This window comes from Pteronotus mesoamericanus, unplaced genomic scaffold (assembly GCF_021234165.1).
Source record: "Pteronotus mesoamericanus isolate MK-2021 breed Mesoamerican mustached bat unplaced genomic scaffold, CSHL_Meso_final contig_935, whole genome shotgun sequence".
Classification (NCBI taxonomy): Eukaryota; Metazoa; Chordata; class Mammalia; order Chiroptera; family Mormoopidae; genus Pteronotus; species Pteronotus mesoamericanus.
In genome coordinates this window covers 72,276-97,913 of record NW_026555283.1, presented here as the reverse complement: position 1 = coordinate 97,913, position 25,638 = coordinate 72,276, and the positions used below count along the sequence as shown (strand labels likewise).

The 25,638-nt window shown below is 36.1% G+C and overlaps 1 protein-coding gene across 3 annotated transcripts in view; it reads left to right on the top strand.

Moving 5' to 3' along the window:
• LOC129080842 (plastin-3) overlaps nucleotides 1-25,638 on the top strand; it is an 81,848-nt gene that overhangs the window by 37,999 nt on the left and 18,211 nt on the right. For all 3 annotated transcript variants that reach the window (XM_054586292.1, XM_054586293.1, XM_054586294.1), the window contains exons 2-4: nucleotides 8,012-8,098; nucleotides 9,271-9,354; nucleotides 19,951-20,114. In XM_054586292.1, the coding sequence (XP_054442267.1) occupies nucleotides 9,282-9,354; nucleotides 19,951-20,114 (237 nt within the window). In that variant the 5' untranslated portion in view covers nucleotides 8,012-8,098; nucleotides 9,271-9,281. The remainder of the gene's footprint in view (nucleotides 1-8,011; nucleotides 8,099-9,270; nucleotides 9,355-19,950; nucleotides 20,115-25,638) is intronic.

Here is a 25,638-nt window from a genome sequence, read left to right as displayed (position 1 = left end):
CCATCATATTTTTCTGAATCTCTTCAGGTGATGATCTGCAATCTCTTCCCTTTCAAAGGTGATTTTAGTTTTAGGAAAAGCTGGAAGTCACAGGGCACCAAATCTGGGCTATAGAGGGCTGAATCGCCTGGGTGATTTGATGTTCCACCAAAAAACTCTGCACGAGACTTGATGCATAAGACATGATGAAGCTGCCAATCACCAGTTGCCCATAGCTGCGGCCTTCTGAATCATTTGAATAGTTTCCATGGAGGAATGTTCAAGCTTAATGCAAAAATTGATGCATATTCGTTAATCTACTCACTCAGATCTTTTGAATGCAACAGCCACACAGTATACATCTTCACTCAATGACATCTACTGCCCCCACTGACTAGTACAGTGAAGTCGTCATTGTTCACACATGCATACTTCCAGTCCAGTCTCCTTGGATGCCAGGTTACATCAGTGTCACGCAAACCATTCTCATTATATTAGTAATGGCTGGATCTTTCCCAGACAGATCTCGTATAATCTTTACTGAATCTGTTGCCTACATTTGGTCTGTTTTGCACAACTATAATTTTGGTGATTTCAGTTCATGGATTAAGTGAATCCCTTATCCTTTAATGAGAACAGGTTAGTATTAGCTAGAGAGAGGTCATTCTATTTTCCAGCAACCATTCATACTTCTAAACAGCATGGTCACATTTGTTAGGAGCTTTGAAGTGACCTTCCAAAGGCCCTCATAGGCATGACCCTTCTTTCTACAAAGCAATATATAGGTAGCCTCTTTGTTTTTATGGTAAGAGTAGTTAATTGCCATCTCACACACACACTCTTAATTTTACATATGCTACACAGCTCTGTCCTGGGCAAACTCCCTTAACTACCCTAGGCTCTTTCTTCCCTAATACAATTTCAATAATCATTGGATATTGGGCATGTTGGGAATTATTCCTACTTTCAAAATGTGGCAGGTAGTTGGAATATTTTTTTGAGCTATGCCTCTGTACTCAGCATCCAGCAATGGATTATTATGGGAGTGCAAGAGAGGAGAATTAAGTTTAGACTCTGTTCTTGAGAAACATTTTTGAAGTAAGACTTACAGATAAAGTGGTTAGACAAATATCTGTGAGCTGTTAATAAAAAATGGTTCTCTTTTATTGGGGAAGATGATTCTCTTTGACCAAGTTTGAGGATCTGTGTGGAGGAGGCAGATGAACTGAATCAGATAGGACGGTGGATGTCCCAGCTCAACTGTCCTCACGTCCACTTATATAACTATAGGCAGGAGTCTGTAATTAAATTGCTAAGTTTTGTGGCAAGATTTTAAACGCTGTGGGAGTTGAAGAAAAAGAGCAGAGGTGGAGTCATTGGGAAACATGGTTTGGGAGAGGATGAGGCTTCTGCTAAACCTTGAAGATTAAGTAGAATTTGGATAGGAAGAGAAGAGGGGAGAAAGCATTATAAATGTGAGAGTTAGATACACAGAAGGAGTTCTTTCTAGGAGAGAGGGAAATAAGGAGGGGTATGATGAAACAAAAGGTACTGAGTGTTGTTGAAAGGTAAAATTGGTTAGATGTGACTAATAGGACCACCTTAGAGGAACTTGGAATATCAGGCAGAGATTAGAAATCTGTTTAGGCATAAGCAATTGTAGCTTTCTAAAAGGGGCCTGACATGATCAAAATAGTTGTAGGTTATTTTTAATTCAAAAGATGTTTATTGAGAATGCACTATGTCCATGTGGTATACCAAGTGCCAAGGTGAACAGAGATGAGTAAGCTGTTTCTACTCTAATAAAGTTTATAGTTTTGTTGGTGAAGAAAATTCATTCAGTAAGTCTTTGTTGAGGAGGCTATATAATAGCATTAATGATTAAGAATACTGCTTTCGGTGTCAGGCAGATCTAAGTTTGAGACCAGGTTCTACCTCTCTCTCACTATGTGACTTTATACAAGTTACTCTATTACCAGACAGTAGTAGAAGAAAACACACAGTTCTGTGACAGTACTGAGAGGAGAGAATTTTTGTCTCAGATGGGGACAGCCTGAAGAGACTTTTTGAAAAATGCTCTTGAAGCCCTGACCAGTGTTGCTCAGTTGGTTGGGCATCATCCTGCAAAGCTAAAGGTCAACGGTTTGATTCCTAGTCAAGGCACATGCCTTGGTTGCAGGTTCAGTCCCTGGTCGGACCATGTGTGAGAGGCAACAGATCAATGTTTCTCTTTCTTTCTCTTTCCCTTCCCCTCTCTCTACAAATAAATAAATAAAATCTTTTTTTTTAACACCCTTGAAGAATAGATAGGAGGTGGATGAGGAACATTACACAGAGGACTAGAAGTAAGTAAATACATGGCCTGCTTGGGGAATAGTGTATCTTTGTGGAGTGTAATTTAAGGGTGCATTGCATGTAATGGGAAGTAACATCAGAAAGGCAGGTATCAATTCAATGTAGAAGAGTGCAGAGCCTTGAATGTCGTGCTTAAAAGTTGGGGCTTTCCAAGCTGGCAAGGAAAATATGACTACCAACATTGAAAGAAAGAAGAAACTGACAAGGACAGGAGGGAGGGGGGTAAAAGGGAGGGAAAGGGGAAGAATCAGATCAAGGAACAAGTGTGAAGGACACATGGACAAAGCCAATGTGGGGAAGGATTGAGGCGAGGAGGTGGAGGTGGGTAGGGCAGGGGAAAGTGGTGGCAGGGAAATGGAGACAAATGTATTGGAACAATAAAAAATTTTAAAAAATAAAAATATAGGCAATTTTAAAACAAAGTAAATAAATAAATATTTTTAAAAAAACTTTATCTGCTACTCTTAGTTCACAACGGGAATACAGTGGTGATTAAAAACTGTAATGTCCTTTTCTAGGAAAAAGAAAGTTGGGGCTTTCTTTTCTATGGACTATATCATAGGTCTGCTGTTCAGGAAATTAGCAGTGTAAAGAATGCATTGGAGGGGGAGACAAAACTAGATAGATGAGCTATAAAAGGCTTTTGGAGGAGGCCAGACACGAGATGATAAAAGGTATGATCCAGAATGCTTAGTGATTGACTTCACCTCTCCATCTGTTTCTTGTGGCCAAATTTCAGTCCCAAATTTGTAAACCTGAAGACTAAGGAAGATGAGGAAGTTGAAAAGAAGACCTGATTTACCAGGAGAGATATTTGAATGGGGAGGAAATAATGTAGCAATAAGTTCAGTTGCAAACACTCAGACTTTCCTGACCAGAATCCTGCTCACTAAGCTTCCTTCTCCCTTGGCCAGAGGGCCGAGTCCAGATTTTTTGTAAGATTTTATTTATTTATTCTTAGAGAAAGGGGAAGGGTAAGAGAAAGGGAGGGAAGCATGGATATGTGAGAGAATCATCAACCTTGGTTGCCTGTCGCACACCCTCAACCAGGAACCTGGCCCACAACCCAGGCATGTGCTCTGACTGGGAATTGAACCAGTGACCTTTTGGTTTGCTGGACGATTCCCAACCCACTGAGTCACACCAGTCAGGTCTCAAGTCCAGATTTTGATTGTAGTCCTTCTGAATTGGACCCTGACCTTCTGCTCCAGTTTTGTCTCTCACAAGCCCTAGGCACAATGCTCCAACCACACTGTCTTTCTCTAGCTCCCGAATATATTCTTCTTTTTATGTCTCTGTGCCTAGAATGCCTTTACTAGTGATATCTGTCTGAGATAGTCTCACTTACTTTCGAAGATAAAGTTCACAAGTTACCTTCTCTGACACCTACCACTCAGTAAATAAGACTGTAACAGCAGATAGCACTAACACTCTGTCTTGTTTTTCCTTGTTTCCCCCACTAGACAGTAAGCTCTTTGAGAAAAGGGGACTTTGGGTCCTAACTTTCTGTATCTGTAGCACCCAACACTGCCTGGTACATACTAAGCCCGTAATTAAGGCTTGACTATAAATAAATAAGTGGGCGAATGAATGCAGTAAACATTCAAGTTGAAATCTAGTTCTAAAGTCATTCGGAAACATCGGATTGGAGCTTTAGTAAGCCTAGTACGAGTAGGTGAGCTGTAGCTCACAGAGTGTTGCACACCCATCTGACCTGGAGACTAGTGCTGTTGAGTTGCCTAACTAGGGAGGAGGCAGGGTGGCAGTTTCTGTTGTACAGGTAGGTATGTGAAGTGTAGGCGTTCCAAAACCCTGCCTGTTTTGGATGGAGCAAGGGGATAAAGACACACCTTTTTTTGTTGATCACTGTTGGATTTTCACACACAGCAGTGACTCTGGTGGTTTTTCTTTTCATTACAGTATAAAATAATATATTCTTCCATGTTTTGTCCACTTTTTTGTTCTCTTCACTATACTGGCTTAAGTATGTGTTGCCAAATCTCTGATTTAAGTAGTCAGCCTTGCTTTCCCAATTCTACTTATCTGGCATACTGATGGCTGGGATAGTCTATGGTGATACATCCCCTGCTATTTTCTTTTGGTTGCCTTTCAATTTCTAGCAAAAAAATATATAAAGTTCATTATCAACTCTTGATTACCCACAGATTACGTTTCCAATGTGTGTGCCCTGCCTCGTGGCTCACATGGTATTGAGTGACACGGACTGGTAAACATTCTTCAGTCAGCTCCATTCCTAAAGTGAAGCATCTTAAGGGATGAAAACAGGCACCCTCCTCATCCCCGACAAATACCTTTCAGAATTTGAGTAATAGTTTCAGATAGTTATTTGCAGGTACACCTTTCTCAACAAAGATTCGTGTTCAGGGTTAAGCGCAGTCAAATGAGGCAGTGGAGTGGTTTCATAATTGCCATATTGTTAGTCAAACTCCGTAATTAGGGATGACTTCATAGGCATAAGATTCCTCTATGGGTGACGCCCTGAATTCAGACCCTGTTGTACACCATATCCTTTTATGAAAAAAACAAACAAGGTTTTGTTTGCTTTTGTTTTATTCCCTTATTTGAAAATCTCTTATCCTGTGCCGCAGACGGTTAGGAGAGAGAGGGTTTGCTCTTTCCCTGCTGCTTTTCCCTTTAGGGAGGAGCTAGGCTTAGGAGCTAGAGACAGACTAAAGTGCTTTGTAGATGAGAGAATTCAGAAAAATGCAGAGACCCTGAGAGCTTTTACTTTTGATTACTATTTCGTTTGGTACATTTAAATGGAGGAAAAATATGTTTCTGGTTTTTTTTAATATCAGTTCTCTGTGTGTGTGCCTCTCTCTCCATGTAAATATAAATAAAGTTCACTTTTATGGGAAGACAGGGCGAAAATCAGACTTTCTTTTTGCTTGTAAATCACATACTGTGAATTTGAGGTTGAACTTTTTTTTTAAGTTTTTTAAAAAGATTTTATCTGTTTATTTTTATAGAGAGGGGAAGGGAAGGAGAAGGGAGGGAGAAACATCAATGTGTGGTTGCCTCTCGTGCCCATTACTGGAGACCTGGCCTGCAACCCAGGCATGTGCCCTAGACTGGGAATCAAACCAGCGACCCTTTGGTTCGCAGGCCGGTAATCAATCCACTGAGCTACACCAGCCAGGGCTGAAGTTGAACTTTTTAATTCGGCGAGTAATATTTACTTTTTACCTCTTCATCTTTTATTTTTCATAGCTCATGGAAAAATGTGCAAATTACGAGGAGTGTGACAATGTTGACAAGCTATTAGCTATTTTTAAAAGTAGTCTTGAAATATTTAAAGTAAAATTTATACATTTTTTACTCTCTCCTGGCTGCTCTTCAAGTTGTGTGTAGAAACACTTGATGAAGGAGCCAAATTGAGTCATGAGTAAAAAGTAGCTAACAGGTTTTCGTTAGGCCCATCTTTCTTAAATTACTTTGACAAAAAAGGTTTATAATTTATATATATGAAGGAGATCTGTTATACTCTGTAGTCAATAATCATAGAGCAAATGAGATAACTTCATATATTCCATTTAAAAGGGTCTTACTAGAACTTATGACTTATAAAAGGTGGGACAAAAGTAGGTTTACAGTTGTTTGTGTGGCAAATAATACAATGATTAATCAATAATAATATAAGCATAAACTTTGTGTTTTGCATATTCACAACTGTAAACCTACTTTTGCCCCACCCTGTATTTATATAGCCTCTTAAAATTCATTTATTCTCCATTTTCTTTCATTAAAGACATGCAGTTGCTGTATAATACTTTATCATTTACAATGTGCCTTCACGTATGTCATCTTTAATGTTCACAAGGACCCTGGGGAAGTAGATATTGTTTATCACTATTTTCAAATGAGCAAACTAAAGCTCAGAGAGATTAAACAAATTTGCTCATAGACACACTGATAGGAAATAATGCCAGGGCACTACTGAAGTCTTCTGATCTCACAACCACTTGTCTTTTCATGAAAACATACTACATCCTTGGGTGAGGAACAACAGCTTACTAAGGGGCTTAAGATTGAATGAAGTGTCTAAAGGGCAATAACCATGTCAAATCATGTCTTGTTTCTAAGCCCCAGTCTGGAATGTTTTCGTTGCTTTGAGAGGAAAAGACCCAGAACTACAATGCCCCAAGAAAAGCAACAGAGCTTCTGTAATTTCTGAGATTTTAATTTTTAAGAATTTGTTGATGCTACCTACCTGGCAGTCTTTACTCAATTATTGTAATGTGATGTTTTCTCTCAAGATAGTTACTCAGTTTCCTTAAAGATACCATCAAATACCTATGAGTAGTCTAAAGGATAAGCCTTTTTTAAAAAAAATCATAGGGGGGACACCCGAATTAAACACCTAATTTAAAAACTAATTTTTATCAACTAACGCATATACTAGGAGCCTTTAAATTTGACTTTGTATTTTTTAGTTTTAGCTCACATACTTCAGAGTAGCATTTATTTATTTACTTTAAAATAATTATAAATAAATGAAATTGAGTATATTTATGTGAGAGTCTACTAAATTAAAGTATTTTGTTATTCTGTACCAAATTTGCCTGGAAATGTTCTTTGGAGAATGTATAGATGTTTCAGTTCTCTTTTTTATTCTTATTCAGGTGTGCCTCTTAATGTCTCCTGTAGAAAAAAATCTGAGTTACAGATGTAAGAAGTCACTTTAGGCTTTCATGAAGACAATTAGACAGGAATAAGAAGTTAGAAAAGTTGAAAGTATATTTAGGGTATTTAAATGCTGCATTGTATTGATGTATTTTTAAGTATATGACTGCCTTCAAATCATTTCTATGAGGTCTAAATATCCCTGATTTCCTAACAAAAGTACTGCTCTCCTGGCCTATGTGAGGAGTTAATAATCATTACAGTTTCCTGAGCCTCTCTCCTTCTAGATCTTTTATTGTTGCCACTAATTCACTTTGTGTTGATTTATAATTATTTACATCCTTGCCTTCCCTAGATTGTAAATACGTTGAGGGTAGGAACCAGGCATCTAACGGATGCCTAAAATGTTGTGAGGATAGAGGTCTATGTGTGTTGGGAACGGGTATGAAAAAGAGGGGAAGAGATTTCTGCCTCCTTCAGTCTTGCCTGCAAAGGCAAGAAATAGAAGGATTTAGTCAGAACCCATTGGTCAGCAGGAATGAAGGGTGGGACAGGCAAGGTTATGTGAACATCTTTGTCTAATTTTCTTTTGTATAGAAGTGACATGGTAGTATGAGAATAAAATCAAATGTCTTTTTTTAACTCACATACTTTAGATTACTCCTGACTCACAAGCTGCCCAAACTGGAAAAGTTTTGGAGGAAAAGGAGAGGCCACATGTTTGGGATTTTCTGAGGCAGTTTTACTTTCAGACTTTCTGTGCCATTGTTTTTTAAGGTGCAATTCATGGTGATGGGTAGTAATTCTGTATTGAAAACATGATTACTTAAAATGTGTGTAAAGGAAATTAGAATAAATCTTATATAGTATTTTTGTAATCAGAAGCACTGAACACCATGTTACTAAAGTATAAAATACTTTTAAAAAGTACTATCATTGGATTGCAGCTTAACCTATGAAAAATTGCTTTTTACTCTTAATCTTTAAAATGCTTGACTTCATGTCTAACTAAAGATCTTTCTTTAACTTATAGATCCTGAGACCACTCTGAAAAGTGTTTTTACCCAACTTATTATCTACAGAGAAGTTGTCTGTCTTTTGTAACATCTTAACATCACAGGTAAGAAAAGTTTATGAATAGGCAAGTTCTGTTTTATGTTCTTAAAAAGTTTGTTTTTGTTTAATTTTTAAAAATTAGTGATTATAAATGTGTATTGCATTATTATGGTAGAAACTGAGAGGAATGGGTTTTGTGAGGGATAACATTTCACTTAATAGGGGTTCAAAGTTAATTTGCCTTATCATCAGAATTGACTGCAAATGTTTATCTACAAAAACTATACTTGGCCCAGATTGGGCCCAAGGTCATATAATTTGCCAACCCTTGCTGTATTGATGAAATAGGTAAAATAGAGCCAAATCTGAAAAGGTATAAATTCAAATGTTATGTGCATAAAGATATGTTTATTAGCACACAATTGTATATTTCTATGTCAAGGGCAAATATAATTTGTTTTAATTGATTCTTCCTTTAATGAAAGTGACTGGTAGGTATTAGTGTGCTATTTAAAAATCAGTGTTTTCATGGCTGATCAGCTCAGTTGGTTATAGCACCTTCCCGGTCCCGTCCCAATACACCAAGGTTGCAGGCTCAGTCCCTAGTCAGGGCACATACAAGAATCAACCAATGAGTGCATAAATAAGTGGAACAACAGATCAACGTTTCTCTCTCTTCCTTCCTCTCTCTAAAATCAGTAAAATTTTTAAAAATTTGTGTTTTCACAGTGAATGTGAGGTAAAAGACATGTTAGCTAATCCGACCATCATAATGCAAATATGTACACATATGAAATCATCAAGTTGTAGATCTTAAACTTACATAATATTATATGCCAATTATATCTCAGTACAGCTGGAAAATGGAAATAAACAGTAAGATAAATTTAAAAAATAAGTGAATCATTAGGAAAGTTATATTTTACGTGAATCTTTGGTCACATACAACTAAGAATTTCTATTAATGTATCTGTTTCCTGTCATTGCTAGATACTTAGGCTCTTATACTCTGAAAATAAGATTCAGGAATATTTTTTTCTGAGTAACTTGGTAAATGATGACTTCTCATTTATTTGTTTTCTTTATTTTGGCTGTAGCTACTAATACAGGAACCTATTCAGATGACATTGGTTTTCTATTTAAATTATTCCTAAGATGAGAATTTCACAGGAGTGCTTATAGTATATTTATCACAAAATGTTTTTAAGGTCTGAAACCTTTTGGGTTTCTCCTCAGATCTTCTTTAAATGGATGAGATGGCCACCACTCAGATTTCCAAAGATGAGCTTGATGAACTCAAAGAGGCCTTTGCAAAAGTTGGTAAGTATTTTTTTGCAATATAACTATAGTAAAGCAACCCTTATCCGGCCCTAACCAAAGTTATTTCTCTTAAAAATCATATGAGTGGTTAATTACAAACCTTAGGGTGAGACAGTTAAAATTGATGGGATAAAGTTTTAAAAGCTACACTTAAACCGTATTGTTTCTAATTATATCTAATATTTAATGTGATCAAAGGTTTTTGGTTAAGGGACTCAGTCCATAACTGGTATTGCTGTGGCTCCTGAAATTTTTAGACAAATTTTATGATGTTACCGTATTTGGTGAATCGTTTTTCTGAGAAGATTTGGAGCTTTTACCATATTATCAAAGGGATGTGTGATCCCTGAAAATGTTAAGAACTAGTAGATGCTGTTTTTGCTTTCCCTCATTAGCTTGGCTTTATTCGGTTTTTTTTCATTTATGTTTACTGTCTTTGCATAATGCAGACTGTTCAACCTTCACATTAAATTATAGCATCAGCATAAGATGGGAAGGTATAACATGCCATTTGGTTTATCCTTAATATTATATAACAAGTCTTAGAGTTTAGCAGCTACCGGGGCAGTTTACAGTATTTACATTCCAAATTTCAGTGCTCAGGTCAAGTCAGCAGAGATAATGAGAAAACGGTTAAGAGCTGATTATTGATATATGTGCTCACCTGAGTCAACATGTGCTTAGGGAAGTCAAGTATTACTATTTGATATCTCCTTGATTAAAGGATATAAATTTAGATCATAATGATTTGTTATTTAAATCAGAATCTAGTCTTTGACCTATTTTGAAAATCCCATTAGTGAAAAGTGAGAACGTGTACATCCTTATTCCCATACATTTTTGATCAACATTTTCTATGAAGGCTTTATAAATAATGGCATGCCTTGGAAAGAATAATGAGTCCCAGCTAGAGTGACTATTCATAATCCCATCAGAATTCTAACTAGGAAAAAAAAAGCAAATACTCCAGAATCTAACATGATATTTTGTGTGTGTGTGTGTATGTGTGTGTGTGTGTGTGTGTGTGTGTGTGTGTAAAAACGCAGTCCATAGATTACACTTACTGTGAGACTGCTACCCAGTCTAATATTAGAATGGTTATGAAAAAAGAGCAGGTGAATTCTTGGCTGTGAGATTTTTTAAATCTCATTCTGTAGAAATAGCCTTATAATTGTTTAAGGATTACATTTCCTTTGAACCTTCTGTTTTATTTAAATTCATCTTTCACTGTTGCGGACAGCTTAGTTTGTTTCTTTATGAATAGAATTTTGGGGTAGAGACCATGACTTATTACTGCTATTTTTTAATCTTCAAAGTCTTGCTTTCTCAAGTAAATGTTTATTGTTGAATACAGGCCCTGTTCTCATGTGCACCATCTTGGAAATATTTGTGTGAATAATATTTTTTTAACTTAAAGATAATTGAAATATGTTTACCTGATAGGACTGGAATACTTTTATCAGTAGGAGAGGTTAATTGCTCCTTAAAAGCTTAATGATACAAAGAGGGTTCACCAGTTACCTCCATGGAGGGAACAGGGTTAAATTGCACTAAGTGAGGGATTGATTGGAGCTTGGACTACGAGAAAGGATCATTGTTAGAACTGCTGTCTTATTTTAAACCATACATTTTGGAGGGTTTAGGGTTGGTAAAAGGCTTCCCAAAGGCAGTAGATTGGACCTGTGACATACTGGAGTCCCAATCAGGCATATATTACTAACGCATGCAGGTTCCTATTACTCTATATCCTGTACATAGGAATTCTGTTAATACAAAATTTCTTTCTGTTCTGCATTTTGCTCTTTTGTATTCCTCCCTCAGTATCTAGCTCAGTGTTACATGCATGTTAGGTTTTCAATAGGTATTTGATTGATTGAATCCCAAGGAATTATATAGCTTTTTCATGTACTAGGACTTTGTCATTATCAACTATAAACACAAAAAGGCCTTTGTTACAAAGATTTTCATCATGGTGGAATTTATTACTAAAGGTTTTGGCCATTACATTATAGCACATAAAATTTATATATTTTTTTCAGCGTAACAAAGGCTAATGTGTAGTCTTTAGAAAAGTGTTTAAAGACCCAGTTGAATCTTTTAATTTTCTTTTAAAATCTTTGTAGTTTTTACTTGTTATTAGTTACAGAGCCCTCAGGCAACTGTCAGAGGTGTTATGGAAATCCTTTTAAATTTTTTTCTTCATTCTGGGAAACTTGATTTTTGAAACAAGCTCCATAACTTATTTTCCTGTCAAGGACAATTGTTTCTTATTTGGGGGGTAGTGAGGACTACTTGGTCCCAATTCAATTGTGACAAAATATAGAAATCAGTATAGGATTTTTCCCATCTATTAACAATGATAGCCTAGATTTTTCTCTTTAAAAATTCAGCAAAATCATAGTATGTGGAGAGAAATCTCTGTAATTACCACTAATCATAGGTTTTGTTCAATCAATTAATAGTGCTTTGAAACTCTCTTTTACTAGCAATAAATGAGTATTAAGATTTAAAAGTTCTCCTTCACTCACTTTCTGCACCTGCTTAATGTTAAGCTCAAAGCAATATTTTTTTGTTTAATTATTTTAATTTTCTTAACATTTGTTTCCAGTATTTTCCACTGGGAAAGCAGAAGCCTTGGCTCTCATTTTTTTTCCTTACTTCATAATGTTTCTCTTTTCATTTAAATGCTGCAATGCTTCATGAGTTCTGTCTAAAGTAGAATAAATGAAACTTTCAGAAAACTTAGGAAGTAAATATCTACCAACTAGAATATAACTTTTACATTCTAATCTTGGTTATGGAAACTAGTGATCATTTGGATGATTACTTGTAATAAAGATAAATTTATGTAACATAAGTCTTTTCAGATTGGTCTTTAGTCCTGCAAGCATATCTGACTTTTTTCTCTCCTAAGCAATCACTACTGTACTTTATATTTTTATTTTTATTATTTTTATTCTCATTTATTCTGCTACAGTTGTCCCAATTTTTCTCCCTTTTCCCTCCTCCATCTACCCCACCCCCCACTCCCACAGTCTATTCCCCCTCTGTTGTCCATGTCCATGGGTCATTCATACATGTTCTTTGACTATTCCATTCCCCTTCTTTCCACCATCCCCTCCCTTATTTTTTTAACACAAATCCAGCAGTTTTGAAATGAAAGAATAACAGAGTTTTTCAAATGACTAGGAATGGTGTGAGTATATTCCTTTGAGGTTGCCTGCCAAACTAAGCCAAAAAATGTTGGTTATGATAATTGCAGCTGTACCAGATTTTCTCATCTCAGGAAGTTGAGTTGTTTCAAATTACTTGATATTCTGTAGTATATAAAAAACCACATCAGGGTGATGCCACAAGAAGCATGGTGGTTTAGTGTGTATTTGTTTAATTATGACTTAAAAATAAAAACTCTAGCCCCAGAAAATACACTGACCAGCGCCCTTTCACTGTGCCATCTGGTTAATTATGGATGGAATACTAGAAATGGAAGTCTTGAAATAGTATGAAAACCATGTATTGATGGGGTGGAAGATGGAGTAAGTGTGGGTGTGTCAGGGGACAGCAAGAGCACACATGTGTATGAGAATGCGTTCATGTGAGCATGTGTGTACCTGTATTTTTAAGGTGGGAAAAACAGCAGCAGGTGGAAAATGATTGTCCAACTGCTGGAAATTTTGAGTTGGAAACGGGTTGCTAGACATTTTTGATTGCCTGGTCTCAGCTCTCTAACCTTGTTCAGCTGTTACAGCTGTACTTGACCTCCACCTCAGGGGATCCACTATTAGTATGAACTCTTAGCAACCTTCACTCTACCTTTATCTGGGACCTATTAAAGTGCATCTAATATATGCTAGAATGAGCTACCTCAAAAGGTATAAACTGGGAAAGGCAAAATCCATGTTGAGCTAAGCATCTGGAGGTGTTTAGCAGCTGCCTTTTCTAAAGTTTTAATGCCAGTGAAAGCTTGACTTTACTGCTTAGTTCTTAGGATGGAATATAATCTAAATTCTTCTGCAGAAGTCTTTTGGCCAAGTATTTAAAAATCAGTATATTGTGTGCTTTCATGGGCATTCAAGATCATATGTGTATGTGTGTAAATCCATTATTGTTAATTCCTTTTGTCTTTTTTAGGGCAAAAATTTTGCGGAATATATTGATTAAACTAAATGGAACTTTTAAACCACAGTTTCTGAAAGGAAGTGCATCTGCACTTGATTGTTTTCTTCTTTAAGGTCCTAATGAGCACTGTCCAGAGTGGGTTAGTAAAGAGGTTGCATCTGTGTTGCAGATGAGGACACAACATACGCAACCTCTGTATAAAGAAAAATACTAGATTTAGACAGATTGAAGGGTGGTTAAAGCAAAACACACACAAACACACACAACCTGGGGGGTCAAAGGAAATCCCAGCCTTTCTTACTATCAGATCTGTAAGAGCAAGTAGCACCCCAAAAGATGCTTTTGAAGTGATAGATTGCTCCACATGCCACCTGGACATGGGCAGTGTAAAACAGCAGCTAAAATCAAAACCACTTGAATTCTGGCTCAGCTTTCTCCAGACAAGTACTTAAAATAGCTTAAATAACAGGATGCAAGGGGAGGGAAAACATTTCCTTTTAAGGATATGCATTCTTGGTGTGATTCAAACTTCTGCAGGAACATGGCTGCATAATAAGTTTATTTACTTTAAGGTTACTTGGGGGAGGGCGTTGGGAGGGTTGACTGGCATTTAAAATAATACTCGGTAGAAGAGCATAATGACGTTTCTTTTAAAACAGAATGCAGATGTGAACCTACATGTGTCATGAGAGCAAGAAGAGACGCCTGGGAGAGAACCTGTTGTTACAGTTGGTTCCCTCCCGATAATGCAGTAACCAGGGTGAGAAACGGGGCCTCTCTGGTGCAGCGTTGGAAGCCTCTTAGGGATCATTTTTTAAGGATAGTGATTTTTCTTTAAAAATAAGAACACAGTCAATTTATTGAAATTTAGCTCCACTTTCTGTGGAAACTTTGTTCAGCAGATGGGCCGGAGTTTCTTTTTTCCTGTCTCCCATTAATGTCTACCCATACTGCTCCTATTTTTTGGACCAGTAAGTTAAGACATGTGCTTGCAGAAACATTGAGAACGCTCTAGAGAATTCAGCTTGTATGATAATATCTTCTTTATCAGGTGGTTGAATATATATTGCTGGAACAAAAGTCTTCAAAATGCAGAACCTGTCCCACCCCATGCCAATGTATAGTTAATGAAGAAGTGGCAAATTAGTCAGAAAGGGATTCCAGAATATTTGCACCTTGAGAAAATCAAGGACTGCCATCCTGACAGGAGGTTGTGATTTGAGTTTCCAGTTGTTAAAACTGTTTTCAATCTAGGTCTCTGTGTTTTGGGTCAGTTTATTTAATTCTTACGTTTATGTCAAACTCAGGAAAGGAAAAGCTCATCATCAAACATAGTTTTGTGATCCTGCTTAATAATGTCACTTATGAGATGGAAGCTTTCTAAAATGTCTCTGTGCTATCTCATTTTCTGTCCTTTCAAAGCACAGCACACTAGATCTGAGATATTGTTTAAGGGTGTGTGTGTGTGTGCACGCGTGCATGCGTTGGCTGGAGATTGGAAATAAAATTAGCATAAAACTCTTTAAAAATAATTGCACCCAATTTTGTCTTTCAAGTACTTTCCCAGCTGGGAGACTGTAGAATTAATTGGAAGCTGCCTTTTTAGTCTCCCTCTGCCTTCTTACTGAAATCGTTTTCTTCAAAAGATACGATTTAAGAGCTTAAGCACACAATGCAATGTACAGATCCTGTATCATAAAAATGCATGCTTGAAACCTATATGATCTTATTAACCAATGTCACCCCAATAAATTTAATTAAAAGTAAAGAAATAAATGAATGAATAAATAAAACAATTTAAAGCCCAAAAAAGCTTGCTATAATTAACTAGGACTAACACTAAAATGCCTTTGATCCAGTGGTGCACAATATGGTGGGCAGGTGATATTTTCTTGAGTTGTACACTTGAAACCTGTATGGTTTTATGAACCAATGCCACCCCAATAAATTCAATTAAAAAACTAAAATATGAACAGAAAAAAATACTTTCACAGGATGTAGTAAAAGCTAGATCTGCTGATAAAATAGGAGAAAAATAGCAGAATAGGTAAAACTGTTAATATCTGTAAAACTAAATGACACATGTTCAATGGTTCTTATCTCAGGAAAAATAATAGGATAGGTATTCCAGGTGACTCAAAAATTTTGCATTTTAAAGCCATGGTTTCAGGTAAAAACCAGGATGTTCTATCTAATTAATTTCTGTATCTTGTATCTAGCCCAGTGCGTGCCACAGAGTAGGTACCCTATTTTGCCCTATATAATGCACTCCCATGTATAATGCGCACCCATGGTTTTGGCCCAAACTGTCGGGGGGGAGGATCTTTTGTTTTAATTATTTAATTCAATTATTTATTTATTTATATTTAGATACTTGTTTTTTGTAAAGGAATTTCAGCATTTATTTTTTAACATATTATGGTACAAGAAATTTTATGTGACAAATATTACAAAACACAAGAACAGATTCAAGGTATTTCAGGAACTGCCCATGTATAATGCCCATCCTTATTTTTCCCTCAAAAATTTGGGCAAAATAGTATGCATTATACACTGCAAAATACATTACTCAATTTGTCACTTGGCCTTTCTTATACAGTAAAGCTGGTTTTTACATTAAGAACACGAAAGAGGTCCTGACCTGACAACCATCACTGGTCATCTGCTCGGGTACTCCTGGGTGGGTGTGTTCACTTAGAAAACCAAATTACAGATCTGAAGGCTGCTGGGTGGGGACAGGATTAGAACAAAGTGAATGAGATTGAATGTTATTTAAGGGATATTTCTGTCGTTATGGTTTCCTGATGGAATTGCCATTCAGTTTTGTAGTGTTATTTCTGGTTTTTTTGGTCATTGTTTAATTTTGTTTTTAAAATGTTCATTAGATTAAAACATTCTTTTCCTTAATACTAGAGAATCAATGATTCTGCAAAAAGAATTTTCCCCATTGCTTATTATATGCAAGGTACTGTGTGACATACTGGGGGTGGGAGATTAAAAATATTTAGAAGAACCTTTATCAAGGGATTTGCAACCTAGTAAGATTGTCATGTAATGACAAATCCCTGTTCCACCAACCCTACCCCCCCTTTAAAATGTTCCTGTCAGTTACTAAAAGCATTTGTTATTACTACTCTTCCTTCAAAATGAAGTTTCCACATGTGGTTATTTTATGTCAGTTATATTTTCAGGTGGCTACTTCCTAGCATCTTTTAATCACATCAGTGAGCTTCTAATTAATGCCCATGAGAGGTTATTTCAGGGGGGATTCACACAAGTGGTGGTTCTCCCCATTGCCTACCCCTCTATTGCAAATAAACTGCCAGATAGACTAGGCTCTCAGGGCCTTGGTTTTCATGTAGCTTTGAATTCATTGTAGTTCTCCAATATTTATTCTTAAACATCTCTACCTTCTACTTCTATTATATCACTGAGAATACAAAAAGAACAATTAAGTACCTGTTACATCCTAGGTCTAAACTGGAGTCAATAACAAGATTAAATTATGCTCAGATATGTCATTACAGAAGTCAGAGAAAAATAAACTACATTTTAAAATATTTTCTATAAGAAATTGTTACAGTGGACAAGGTGTTCATAGTTGCAAGGAATAAGCTATCTCCTTAAATAATGGTGTCAGAAAAATAAAAGACTATTTATCTAGATAATGAGGTATAGCAATGACCAGAATATTACTCTTTATTTGTTTTTAATATGTATTAGGATTTTACCTCATTTTTTCAAAAAGTGTGTGTGTGTCTGTGGTCTGTGAAGTCCTATGTATATTGAATTTAGAACCAGAGTGTGTTAGAGCCAAAAAGAGCTCATTTGATCCAAAGCACTCCTTTTACAGATGAGAAAACTAAGACATGGAGAGATAAATTGTGCAAATTAGTAGCCAAGATGAAATTCTGTCCTGGACCGCATTTCTCCCACTGCTGTGTCCTTTCAACTATGTTATGTATCTTTCACTGTGATGCACTAACAGTGAACTCGGTGTTAACTGTTGAAAGAAATGGGAGAAACAGATCAGTATATGCATGGGAGAAGGTGTACTAAAACCCAAGAATTTCATTCATCAAAAGTTGCTAAAATCCTGCCACAGTGCCCTGTGGATTACTTTGTTCTTTTTAGAAACTGCAGATGTTGCTGGACTGATTTCTACACATAAACACTTTACTAATGTAGTGTTTGATATATCACCTTTGTATAAATTCAAATCAAAGAAAGTGAAGATGTGCCCTAGGGGAATTAAGTGTTTTACCTTGAAGGAAATGTGAGTGATTTTCAGAAGTGTTGAGTAGTTTAGGATGATGCTTTAAAAGCATAGAGATTTTAACTGATAGATTTGAAATGTAATCATCTGTAAGAATGTTTTTTTTACTCTAAATATATATCATTAAAATTAAACAGAATTTCTTCAGCCTTCAAAGCATTGGCGAAAAAGTTTCATATAGGATATTTAATATTTTAATAATTGGCAAAAATTTAGCAAATATGAATTACACTTAGATAATACTTAGAATGAAGTCCAAAGTATATTTCAGGGCCTTTAAGAGCTTTTATGATCACCTCCCTAATCTCATCTCTCACTTTCCCCTTTGCTCACTCTGCTCAAGTCATACTAGATCTTTCTGTTCCCTAAATACACCAGATACTGTTCTATATCACAGACTTTGCATTTGCTATTTCCTCCTCCTGCAATTTCTTCCCCAGATAGCCACATGATTTGCTCCCTTACCTCATGTAAGTCTTCATTCAAATACAGCTTCCTCAAAGTAGCAAATAAAAGTGTCTCCAGAAGTTTCTGAATGCCCCCTGGAGGGGGGGTGCAAATTAGCCCCCAGTCTAATCCCTGGCTTTGTTTTTCTTTGTAGCGCTTATATTATATTTTATAGTCATACCTCATGTTATTTTTGCCTATTGTCTTTAGAATGTGAGCTCTTTGACAGCAAGATTTTCATTGGTTGCAGTATCCCCAATCCTAATAGCACATGGTACAGAGTTTTAAAGTAATGTATCAAATAAATTAACTATTCACAAAACTTTTTTTTTTGAACAGTGCCATGATCATCTCGGGTCATTTCTCTATTCAGATAGTTTCCTTTTATTATAATAATTAAATTTATATATGAAAATGACTGGGAAAATAAGGAATAAAAAGCATTGTTGAAGAGTAGGTATTTGAAATTGCTGGTGAAAGTCCAACTTCCTTTACTAAAAAAAAATATTCTTAAGTGAGTACAACCCTCAGTACATTAGCCCTCTTTCCCATAAAACTAACTTTTCATCATTGATCAGTTTTTTTTTCATTTAACAGTTTCAGATTAAGCATCATCAGTACTGAGATATACATACTCTGCTAAAACTCTAGTAGTGCACGCACACACAAAAGGTTATTTATAGAGTCATATTAAGCACTTGCATTACTCAGAACTCCAATTATTTTTATGAACTCTATATTTGTCTTGGACTAATGTTTACTCACATTAACTCGTAAGAAATTGACATTAAAGATGGTAGCTTAATTTCAGGTATGCTTTGTAATACAGTCAGCATTAATTCATAAAACTATTCTATTAGACTAATGGAGGAATAAGGAACATAAGAGACCCAAATAGCTACATTAGAAATTGTTTAAACACCATGTCACTGTTTTATTGGTGTACAATCTATTAATTCTTTTTTTAAAAGGCTTTATTTATTTTCTTAGAGAGAAGGTAAGGGAAGGAGAAAGAGAAGGAGAGATAGATACCTCGATGTCCGAGAGATACATCGATTGGCTGCCTCTTGCACGCCCCCAACTGGGGACCTGGCCCATCACTACCTAGACATGTGCCCTGACCAGGAACCAAACCGTTAACCTTTCGGTTCACAGGCCGGCACTGAATCCACTGAACCACATCAGCCAGAGCCAATCTATTAATTCTTTTAAAAAGTTCTATTAGCTTCGTGATTTAATATTGATTTTATTATTTTAAGATTATTTATTTATTTCTAGAGAGAGAGGAAGGGAGGGAGGAAGAGGAGGAGAGAGAAACATTAATGTGTGGTTGCCTCTTGTGCTCCCCCCACTGGGGACCTGGCCTGCAACCCAGGCACATGCCCCGATCGACCAGGAATTGAACTGGCAACCCCTCGGTTCGCAGGCTGGCGCTGAATCCACTGAGCCACACCAGCCAAGACTAATACTGATTTTATTAAACAACTATGCTTTCTTAATATTTGGGTTGCTATTTTAAACAAAGCTACTTATACACTGTTTGTTTAACATACAGGACACATGATGTAAAACCTTGCTCTTTCTGTTAAAATTTGTTTTCCCTTTCAAACAACCTTAGATACCAAACAGTAAGAGGGGGGAAAATTGTATTTAGGTGAGGTCACGAACTGAGCCTCAAATGAAGAAAAATAATAAGTTAATTTATTTCTTTTAAAACTTTTATCCTTTTTTGTTTGCTCTTCCCTTTTACAAAGATCTCAACAGCAATGGATTCATTTGTGACTATGAACTTCATGAGCTTTTCAAGGAAGCTAATATGCCGTTACCAGGATATAAAGTGAGAGAAATTATTCAGAAACTCATGCTGGATGGTGACAGAAATAAAGATGGAAAGATAAGTTTTGATGAATTTGTTTATGTAAGTATGTGGAAATCCACCATTTTTACAAGTAATGATTGTTCCTTTGTCTAGTGGGATCATATAGTCATGGTACCATCTTAAGTTCCTAAATATATCGTATTAGTACTGTTACAACTAATAAAATTTATCTCATCCTATCCACTAAATTTAGTTAGTTCTTTTAGCCATTAGACTATCTTAACAAAAGAATTGAGAAAAAAAGAGTACTGACTTAAAGATATAACACACTGCTCACTTTGCAAGGTGAACAATCTCCTTTGGGGCTTCATTAAAGGGCATATTTCAAAGTGCTAAATGAAATCCTTGAAGTGCCCTTTCTCTCTCCGTCGGTGAACGGTATGCTCCCAAATTTTAATGATACACCCTGACTCACAGTCTTGGAAGTTTCCTGAGTTGAACATTCTGATTAAAAAGATGTTTGCTACTCTTGCAGTAGTATTTAGCTGTACTATTTTCTCTAGGATGATAATTTTGATAATTAAAAGTTAGAAGCATATCTTTTTAGTTCATTGGAAGAGGCATTTAACAATTCTTCTGTTCTTGCCCTGGCTGGTGTGGCTCAGTGGATTCAGTGCCGGCCTGCAAACCTAAAGGTCGATTCCCAGTCAGGGCAACCCCTGGGTCACCGGCCAGGTTTCCAGTGTGGGGGGGCATGTGAGAGGCAACCACATATCAATGTTTCTTTCCCATCTCTTTCTCCCTCCCTCCCCCTCTCTCTAAAAATAAATTTTAAAAATCTTTTTAAAAAATAAATTAAAAAGTTTCTGTTCTTTAGTATCATAGAATGATATTCTTCAAGGTTAGGGCCTGGTTTCTAAATTTTTTGCCCCCTGAGCACCTGGTTTCTTGTTCTATACCCAGTGTTTGGAGAGTTATGTGTAGCACTCACTATTTTTTTAAAAGGTTTTGTGTACTTGTATTTAGAGAAAAGGGGAGGGAGGGAGAGAGGGAAAGAAACATCGATGCGAGAAAGAAACATCCACTGGGTTGCCTCTCCTAGGCATCCAGGCATGTGCCTTGATCAGGAATCAAACCACTGACCTTTCACTTTGCGGGAAGATGCCCAGCCAACTGAGCCAGACCAATAGATCAGGGCAGCACTCACTATTGAAGCTTAATGATTTTACGTGCTAGCAAGTGAGTTCTAGATTTTTGGACATGTGCTAGTTTTCGGTCCATATTCACTGACGAAGTATTTGAGATATGGGGCCAAGAATAGCTGTTGCCTGGCTGGGGACTCGGTTAGAGCATCATCCAGATACACCAAAGTTACAGCCAATCCCTGGTCAGGGCCCATACAAGAATCAACCAATGAGTGCATAAATAAGTGGGACAACAGATCGATGTTTCTGTCTCTCTGTCTCTCTCCCTCTCCATTCCTCTCTCTCACCTGTCTTCCTCTCTCTCTCTAAAATAAAAAAAGAATAGCTTTTGCCTCTTTCCTCAATTAATAACATCCTTAAGAATAATCAGGAATATTGTAATAATTATGCATGATACCAGGTGGGTACTTGAATTATCAGGGGATCACTTTGTAAATTCTGTAATTGTCTAACCACTATGCTGTACATCTGAAACTAATATAAAACAATATTGAATATCAGAAAAGAACACTCTTAGGGATTTTGTCTTTATTATTAATTTAAGACTGAATTTGACTAGATCTAATTGGGCATCCCTTACAATATTTGCAAACAGCTAATTAGTGCCTAATACTTATCACAAAATTCCTAGCTTTCCTGTCCTCCTTTTTTCATGGTTTATTTTTGCCCCAAGACACCTGAAATGATAATATATATCCCATCGGTAACTGAAATTCTGATAAGTTCTCTCCAATCAGAATTAACCCCTTTTAAGAGCACCGTAAGAGTTCAAGACGCAAATGGATTAAGGAATGATGTCTACTCAGCTGACAGCATTTTGGGGAGGGGTGTTGTTACTGTTTAAAAATGCAAACATGTGTCATAAATATAATGATATAGTTCTTGCCATCTTCTTTTGAAATACTGATTTCCTCCCCACAGTTTTTGTCTCCAGTTATTGCCAAAGCCTTTTGTTTTGAATTCTGTGTTCAATAGTAAGTTGCAGTTGACTTGCAGTATGAGCACTTGCATGTTCTTTGATGTATAACTTGCTCACCTTGTAACTGCATGTTTAATTGTGAATTTAAAGCAGTTTAAAGTGGTAGATAACTGTGATTGGGTTTTTAAAAAAATATAATTTGCTGCTTAGAATTTTTGAATCTAGAAAGAACAGACTTAAGTCATTAAGCTTTACAGTATGCCAGTATTGTTAAAGATAAAATTATGAAAAGTGTCTTTGAGAAAAATGATCTTAGGGAAACAATTTTATAGATTTTGAAATGCTGCACATTCTGCACAGCTGTTTGTGGCCTTTCAGAGAGGATGTGTGATTAATTACTTTAACATTCCTAAAAAGTAACATGCATAATAATTTTGACATCACCAAGGATTTTTAAAGTAAAATATTAATAAGGACATTTTTGTTTAAATGTACATTTTAGAATAGGAAGGAAACAATCTATTTATACTCTATTTTTCAAATAAAAGAAATAACCTGGGTTCCTGAAGAAGGAAGTGACATGCCCAACATTACACAGGGAATTAGTGGCTTTTTCCAGTTGTCTTTCTTCTGTTCAAGAGATTTGAAATGTGAAGGACAGTAAAAATAACCTGCCTGAAGTTTCAGAATGATACCACCATGACTGTACTGAAAAAAAGATGGGCGTTTAACCAAATGTTTGTTCACTCTCATCTGCTTTGTCATCAATGAAACAGCTCACAAGTCATCATATGGGTAGATCTTAGGTATCTGAGAAAGAGGAAGCTATTCTTGTCAGGTATTAACATAAGGAAATAGAAATAAACTTGTTGTTGCATATTAGCATTTTGTTTTTCATTTAAATTGCTGCTTAAGGGGTGTTAATTGCAAACCAGGCTACAAACAATATAGCCCATATTATTTTGGAGAATATATATGAGGCAGAGTCCCTAAAGTATATGTAAACTTCAAATGTTAAAATTAAATTTGATGCGCTGATTTTGTTTCTCGTATTTCAAAATTAAATTACTAGGCTTTTATACTTAAAAAGTTACTTTTAAGAAGATAATATTGGGGGTTTTTTTCTTGCATCTGTGAAAAGACTGGTTTGGCAATAAGTTCTTCCAACAGAGACGTGTGCATTAAACTCTTATTTTCACAGTGAGAAGCTTGCTTTTGCTTAATGGTAACAAGTCGTTGACCTGTTTGAGAACTTTTACTAATAGTACCAACAGCAAATAAAGTGCTTAGAACAGTGCCAGGCATATATCAAATGCTATATAGGTGTTAGTTGTTGGTAGTTTTTTTTTTTTAAGAGCAGTGTTCTTTTCATGTTATTACTAAGTTTAGGCCTACAACAGATTACACCCCCACCCCACCCCCACATACACCAAAAGTACACATTTAAACCTACTTTGAAAACAAGCCTCAAACACTGGAAGCCAGTCAATGTTATTTTGCAAGTCTTTCTGAAATACTTCCTTCTTAAGTTCTGTGCCTCTGGATTTTTTTTTTTTTTTGGTTTGGCCACTAGCTCTGTGCTAAACTAGAAAGGAGATGAAACTTTTAAAAGGAATAAGAAACATATACAGGGTCCAGCTGAAGTAATGCCTGCTTGAGTGTGGTTGGTAGGGTAATAATATGGGTGTAATAATGCATAGTTTTAATTTGAACGTGTCACCTAAAATGTCATATGGTGTGCTTGAGTGTGATATTGTTATGTTACAGAATTACATGCTTATGATTTTGTAATAAAAGATTTTGAAATAGAAGGGGCATTATTTGTGCCAGACCCTGTATATTCCATAAAAGAGACTGGAAAAGATGTATAGACTCAGAGTGAGCAGTGCACACCAAGAGTTTGTTCACACATGATAAAACAAGTTCTTCCTCTTCAGGGAAAATAGCACAAAACAGTGAGCTCATTAGAATCACAATGGGCAGCTTTGAAAATACTCACTGAGAAGTCTAGCACAGTAGTTGGACCTGTGTTATCTCTGATTTCAGAGATTCTTTTTAGCCTAGGCTTATATTCAAATAGCTTTGTCACCTACTCCAGCAATTTCTTTTCTAAAATAGCAAAACAAAATACAGATTCTCGCGTAGTGAATCAATTTGACATGTGTAAATCTGCAATTCATTTACATCTTTTAATGTTTTAAATCTAAAGAACAGAGGAAAATACTATAGAAATGAAAAAATGAGCTTGGCTGTAATAATTTTTAAAAAATATTTAGAAAATGAGCTCAGTGGATTGTGTGCCAGCCTGCAAACTGGAAGGTTGCAGGTTTGATTCCCAGTCAGAGCACGTGCCTGGGTTGCAGGCCACGTGCCCAGTTGGGGGTGTGTGAGAGGCAACCGATAGATGTTTCTTTCTCGCTCTTTCTCCGTCTCTTCCCCTCTCTCTAAAAATGAATAAATATCTTTTAAAAAAAAAGAAAATGAAGGTCATGTAACTTTTCTAAGACAATTAAAAATTAACTAATTTCATCACAAGCTTGAATGTCATTCCTGAGCATCGGGAATTTAACTAGACCTGTGTTAAGTAATAGCATTACAATATTGAACAGCATTTATTATTATTATGACCACTGCCACTATATATATATCACTCCTCTTTTCCATGATGTATATAAATTTAGATTTTTCAGCTGAAATTGTGATCATGGAAAAATTAGGTTGTTTCCTAATTTTTAAAACAAAGTGATCCTTGATGTAAAAGTGTTTGTACTAAGAAAAATAACTTTTCAGATGCCATTCTGAAGCAGTAACAATTTGGACACTTTTTGTCATTCCAGTGATTGATGGTATGTTAGTGATGAGGAAATGTACACATTTTAGATTTTAATTTACTGGACAATGTGTTCACTAAATGAAATAAAGTTCAGAATGAGGTAGAATAGTGAATATTGTTTTTTTAAATATTTTAAAAGATTTTATTTATTTATTTTTAAAGAGAGGGGAAGGGAGGGAAAAAGGGACAGAGAGAAACATCGATTTGATGCATGAGAGAAATATCAGTCGGTTGCCTCTTGCATGCCCCCAACTGGGGACTTGGCCCACAACCCAAGCATGTGCCCCAACCAGGAATTGAACCGGGGACCTTTCAGTTCACAGGGTGATGCTCAACCCACTGAACCACATCAGTCAGGGCTGAATATTGTTTTTCACTGAACCAAAATAATAGTTGTAAAAAGAGGAATTATGGGAACAAAATGCATCACAGTTAAGAATGGTACATTCCCAGGTAACCATTTTGTTTTATAATACTGGAAGTATGGTAAATTGAATAAAATTAAAGGACTAAAAAATCAGAATATAAGTAAAAATAATTTTAATAATTTGAAAGTTACCCAGAGTGCATGAGGCAGCTTCACACTACAGGAGTCAAGGAATCCAGAGAGAAAGGAGAGAGATTTCACTGGCTGTGTGCAGTATTTAGAGTAGTCAGTGTGTCTGG